At 31.1% G+C, this 6,640-nt stretch overlaps 1 protein-coding gene and 1 pseudogene across 6 annotated transcripts in view; both read left to right on the top strand.

Moving 5' to 3' along the window:
• Positions 1-6,640, top strand: part of ICA1L (islet cell autoantigen 1 like) — a 76,049-nt gene that overhangs the window by 38,221 nt on the left and 31,188 nt on the right. For 5 of the 6 annotated variants that reach the window (XM_011369130.2, XM_011369129.2, XM_023535995.1 and 2 more), the window contains 2 exons: positions 1,101-1,178; positions 6,289-6,537. In XM_011369130.2, coding sequence (XP_011367432.1) covers positions 1,101-1,178; positions 6,289-6,537 — 327 coding nt within the window. The remainder of the gene's footprint in view (positions 1-1,100; positions 1,179-6,288; positions 6,538-6,640) is intronic. The other variant, XM_023535994.1, reaches the window with a different exon arrangement.
• Positions 4,021-4,139, top strand: LOC111745090 (annotated as a pseudogene).

Consider the following 6,640-nt stretch of genomic DNA (forward strand, 5'->3'; position numbering starts at 1 on the left):
AGAAGTAATTTGAAATGGCTTCAAGCATTTATTCTCTGAGATATTTACTTAAGTGGTATTTCATATGATGGAATAAAACTATGTCTTTTGAGCTAGCCCTTTCTGTCTCCTATTCCTGTGTTGATCCCAATCTCACACATGTCTGTAGCATTAAAGTAAAATAAAACCAAACCCCACATGAATTCATACCAAATGCACTATGGAGTAAAGCAGATTATTATTAAAGATTTCTGAGAAAGAGAGAGAGGTTATCCTGCATCTTATACAGCAGCACTTCCTTAAAGGTCCTTTAATACGTCTCTTTGTTTCCCAAACTCTATTTCTCTAGCATATCAAAACTTTCTATGGTGTGACTCTGCCCATCTTTCTGCCACCTGTTCCTTCCCTGCCCTCAAACCCTGGTTCTTCTGCTCACTTCTTTCTCTAGCCACCTCTAGAATCTCTTTCTCATTCCCTGATTTTGCCCTCTACTTTTTTCCAGTGTTCAACTAAAATTTTTACCAATAAAGTCCATTTTTTATCTTCTGTACTTTTTCACCATCTTTATACTAACTATATTTGAACTTAGAACCTAATTTATTCTTTATCTTTCTTATCGTAAAGCTAAATAACCCTGAATAGTTCCTTATACCTTTCTCTTGAATTTGTTTTCCTTTCGATTACTTTGGTTGAATTAACCTTTTATACTTTCTTTTTGTAGTATCCCAAACTGAGCACTGAATTTTGAGAGTAGCAGAGATGTTACTTCTATGTCCTTAAATGTATTATTTCTAAGCTCTCCATACAGCAGTGATATCTACAATTGTATGTGGGGACACATTTACATTTCATTTATCTTTTTTTAAAATGTCCCTGATAATAGTTGAAGATATGAACATCTTTGATTTTCTTTATCTCTGTGTCTATACTAAGTAACGTGTCTGTGTATTTATGTGTATACACACACACGTTCAATATATGATGTATATGGTTCTTAAAATTTTTACATCTCCCTTTTATAATCCGATTAGGTCAATTGAACACTTCAGTCAAATTATTACAAAATATTACAGTAAATAAGCATGCTGAATTTCTTGTTCAACTTATCTTTCATGTTTCAGCAACTGAATATCACAAGGAAAAAGATTTTCAAATAAGAGAATTTGAAGCACCTCAGTTTTCTAACTCTGAAAAAAATGGTAAGAAATTATCATTTCACTGTGTATAGATAGATAATTTATTTAAAATTCTTTAGTTTTTATTTAATATTTATTTCCTTAACCTTAAAATCTGTATAGGTCTCTACACAGGTATGCAACTCCATAGTTCTACTCTATAGCCCATCACAATGGAAATAATATAATTATTTGTTTTGTATGTTTTGGCCCTGTCAGAATGTATCTGTATAACTGTGAGGACAGGTAGGACTGTCTTACTGCCGCATGTATCTCAACCATCCAGCAATGCAGGCACTCAGTCAATACTACCTTGAATATTTTTCCTAAGCAATTAATGTTGCAAACATTTTCTCCCAGTTTGTCATTTGTCTTTCGATTTTTTGTATAGTTGTTTCTTGCCATTTAAAAACAACTTTATATAGTCAAATTTATTAATCTTTTCTTATATTGGATTTTTAGCACATGCAAAATCCAAATTAGAGGAATTTATTTATACTTTCTTCTAGTGTTTCTATTGTTTTATTTTTACATTTAGAGTTCCAATTCATTTGGAGTATATTCATGCATATGGTGTTATGTTAGCAGTGGATTAAATGTTATATTTTTACAAATGGTTGTCCTTTATATAATTTTTTAATGCCATCTTTACCACAGTAATTTGAGATAACTTCCAATCATATGCTAGATTTCTCTATATATTTGGGTCTTTTTCTGAACTTTATATTTTCTTGATGTGTGCCACATGATTTTTTAAAGCCATTTGCTTAAACTTTATTGATAAAACCAGTAACAGCAGTTTGACAAAAGTGGAATGATTTTCAGGTTTGACCTATCAAGAGTTCAATTGCAGCAGACATTTTGTACAAACTGAGGCTAATGCTTCTTTGTTTCTGTTTTAAACGTTAGAATTTATCCTCATGTGTTTAAATATCTAATATAAAAATAGTTTTTAGGCTGTAAAATATGCTTCCAGCATCACTGTGAGACTGAACATCTGCCTTAAGCATTATTTGTACAAGAACAAATCATGAACTTATTCTTTATCACAAATAAATAATTTTATATTTTCTAACATATTTTCAAAGGGTGATTGTAAAACAAGAGTGTCACCATCAAATATTTTACTGGCTTGCCCAGGTAAAACACAGGCCCTAACAGTGCAACAGTAATACACTAGAAACATTATTATAAAATCTTGAACATTACAAAAGGTTGAAAGGTACTCTAGTTTTTAAATTTAACAAATAAAAAAAATTTCAAACCTTTTCCTATATTCTAATTATTCACAAGTAGAAGTAATTTTACATATGGGTAGGTCATTAAATTCTATAGCTGTTTGCTCTGGTAACAGAGATACAGTCATGCTTCTTAAGCAGGAGACACCATAAGTCAATAGGTCATACTGTTTGAAACAACAACACCCACATGGAATGTTAGGAAGCACATGATTTTAGTTAAAGAAATTTTGAGTGTTTTTGTATCTGATAGGATTATAACCTCCTCATCGTTTCATTATTAGCTCTTCTTGCATGTTTATTTTTCAATATGAACTTTATATCAAATTGCCTACCTCCTAAAAAAGCTCATGGATACTTTTATTATGATAACATTAAATGTGAAAACTGACAGCTCGGTGATGTGAAGACGACCTAACCAAAAAACAAGAGACATCTTTCTGTTAAAGTTTACTTGTATAGCTTTCAGATATAGTTGGGGTTTTTTTTTTCATATAGGTTTTGAACATTTCTTGTTAAGTTTATTTATCAGCATTTATCTTTTTGGTTGCCATTATAAAAAGATTTTCATTTCCATTATATATTTTAACTAGTTATTGTTTTGTATATATGAATACTATTGATTTTTGCATATTAATTTTATATTCTGCTGCCTTGCTGAATTTTTTATAGTTTGAGTTTTATCATTGATTTTCTAGAGATTTCCAAGTATACTATCATGTCACCTGCAAATAGAGATAGTCCTACTTTTTCTTAACCAATTGTTATACTTTAGTTGATTTCTTTTGTTTAATTGCATTGGTTACTACTTCCAAAACAATGTTAAATAATAGTGGGCATTTTAGTTATAAGTCCAGCTTTGTCATTGTGCATTAGTCTGTTGATATTTTATTTACTGTGTTTGCATTACTATTAATTTCCCTGTGAAACCATGTATGCCTGGTGCTTCATATAAATGAAATCATACAAAAAATAATCTTTTTTGTCTGACTTTTTGTGTCTTTCATTAAGCATAGTGTTTTTTAGATTCATCCATGTTGTATATAGCAGTTCATTACTTTTTTCCCTCTGAAATTTTTTTAACATAGTAAAATACATATAACATAAAATTTGCCATGTTAACCATTTTTAAGTGTACAGTTTAGTGGTATTAAATACATTCATTATGTTATACCACAGTTACCACTATCCATCTCAATAACTCTTCAATGTGTAACCCGAAACTATATCAGTTAAACAGTAACTCCCTATTCCCCCCTTTCCCCGCTCCGACACCCACCATTCTACTTTCTGTCTCTATGATTTTGACTACTCCAAATACTACATCTAAGTGGAATCACACATCATTTGCCTTTTTTATGGCTGGGTTATTGTATTTAGCATTATGTCTTTAAGGTTCATCTATGTTGTGGCATATTGCAGAATTTCTTTACTTTTTAAGGCTGAATAATATTCCATTATATGTATATACCACATTTCACTCACTGTAGCTCATGACTTTTTGTTAATGAATAGTATTCTCTATTATAGATGTACCTCATTACGTTTATCCATTTACTAGTTGATGAACATTTGAATTGTTTCCATTTTTTGGCTATTGTAATATTGCTGCTATAAATATTCAAGTAGTCTATGGCCATGCCACCCTGAACAAGCCTGATCCCGTCTGATCTAGGAAGCTAAGCAGGGTCGAGCCTGGTTAATACTTGGATGGGAGACCACCTAGGAAGACCAGATGATGTAGGCATAAAAAAAAAATAATAATAAGGGATTGTAAGCTGACAAGGTCCTTGCAATCTGTGAGATCAACCAAGGGTTCCCTTGCCTTAAAAAAAAAAAATAAATATTCAAGTACTTCTTTTGTGGATATATGTTTTCATTTTTCTTAGATTCTTAGGAGTGTCATTGCTAAGTTATATGGTAAATTTGAGTTTAACTTTTTAAGGAACACTCCAAACTGCTTTTCAAAATGGTTGTACCATTTTCATTCCCACTAGCAAAAAGTGAGAGTTCTAATTTCTCGACGTCTTCACCAGCATTTAGTATTATATGTCTTACATTCTAGTACTTTTAATTCGTTGTTTTAATTTGCATTTCTCCAGTGACTTAGAATGTTGAGCATCTTTTCATATGCCTATTAGCCATACATATCTTCTTTCTTGGCCAATTTATTGACTATTTTTTAATTGGGTTTCTAATATGATTAAGTTGCAAGATTTGTTTATATATTCTTATTATAAGTACTTTGTCAGATATATGACTTGTAAATATTTTATCCTAGTCTTTTCCTAATTTTGCCTCTAGAAAAACTAAAGTTTAAAAATTTTATGCAGTCCAGTTTACCATTTTTTCTTCTATGGATTGTTCTTTTGGTGTCATATGTAAGAACTCTGCCTAACCCTAGGTCACACATATTTTTTATGTTTTCTTCTTGAAATTTTATCATTTTAGCTCTTACATGTAGGACTATGATCATTTTGAGTTAATTGTTGTATATGGCATGGAGTATCTAAGGGTTTTTTTTGTTTTTGTTTGTTGCATATGTATACCCAGTTGTTCCAGCACTATTTGTTGAAAAGACTCTTCTCTCTCCATTGAATTTTCTTGGCATTTTAATTGAAATCAAATAGAGGACCAAAAAATGTAGGGGTGTATTTCTGGATTCTAAATTCTGGTCCACTGATCTGTATACCTATTCTTGGTCAGTACCATACTATCTTGATTACTGTGGCTTTCCCACAAAACTGTTCTTTTTTCAAAATTGTTTTGGCTATTCTAAGCCCTTTGCATTTCCATATAAATTTTACCATCAGCTTGTCAATTTCTACCCAAAATAAAAGCCCATGAGATTTTGATAGATATTATGTTAAATTCATACATGAATTTGGAGTTAATTACCATGTGGATAATATTGATCCTCTTAGTGCATGAATATGGGGATTTTCACTTTATCATTGGCTTTCAAGGGTTTGTCTATGATGTATCTAGATAAAGATCTCTTTATATTGATTCTACTTGGTTTTGTTAGGCTTATTGGATGAGTAGATTTGTGTTTTCAACAAAGTTGGTACATTTTGTCTATTATTTCTTCAAAGCCAACCCCTCCATTTTTTTGAGACTTTTATTATGTATATACTGGTACTTTTGATGTTTTTTTCCTATTATTTTTTCAATATTATTTTATATTAGTTTCAGGTGTATAGCCTAGTGGTTAGATATTTATATAATTTACAAAGTGATCCCCCAGATTAGTCTAGTACCTATCTGGCACTATATATAGTTATAATATTATTGACTGCATTCCCTATGCTGTACTTCACATCCCTGTGACTATTTTGGTTTCATTTTTTTAATAATTTTATTTTATTGCACTGTAATCAGAGTATGTTATTTGTAATATTTCTACTTTGAGAAACTAACTGATATTTTCATGTGCTTTAGTATAATTAATATTCGTGAATTTTTAATGCGTGCTTAAGAAGAAGGTATATATTCTGTTAGGGTTTGTATATATTTAAAATAACTACCTTATTATGCTGTTTAGATCTTTTATAGCTTTATTTTTCTCCTTTTTTTTTTTTTTTTACCGAGAGTGATACATTAAAGCCTCAATTATTGTTAGTATTTCTCCTTGCAGCTCCTATAGTTTCTGACATACATAGGTGCTGGTTTAATTATTTATATGTGGATATTCATAACTATTATACCTTCATTGAAATGTCATTTTGATCCATAGCCTACCTAATTAGAAATAATTTTCACATAAACTTCCAGTTTGCTTATTAAAAATTATGTTAATAAAATATGAGAACAATGAAACAAATTTGATTAGCCCTACATCCTACTCTTATTTACTCAAAAAGAAAAAAGCTATTCATTTTATTTTCACTCAACAGTTGCAAAAGATTTACCTCTAGATTCATTGGAAGATGATTTTGAGAAGGAATTCTCATTTCTGAACAACCTCCTAAGTTCTACAAGTACTATTGAATTTACCCAAGAATGCCAGACTGCGTTTGGGAGCCCCAGTGCCAGTCTCACGTCCCAGGAGCCTTCTGTAGGGTCTGAGCCTCTTGCTCATTCTGCACAATTCCTCCCTTCACATCTCTTTGACCTTGGCCTGCATGCTGCTGGAGCTATCAACAGTAAGTGTCTATGAGATATTTGGACAACTGTGACTTATTTTGTCTTTGTGAAACAAAACTATGTGCATGTGGTTGCTAAAATCAACGAGACTGATTTTTTTTT

This window comes from Pteropus vampyrus, unplaced genomic scaffold (assembly GCF_000151845.1).
Source record: "Pteropus vampyrus isolate Shadow unplaced genomic scaffold, Pvam_2.0 Scaffold146, whole genome shotgun sequence".
NCBI lineage: Eukaryota > Metazoa > Chordata > Mammalia > Chiroptera > Pteropodidae > Pteropus > Pteropus vampyrus.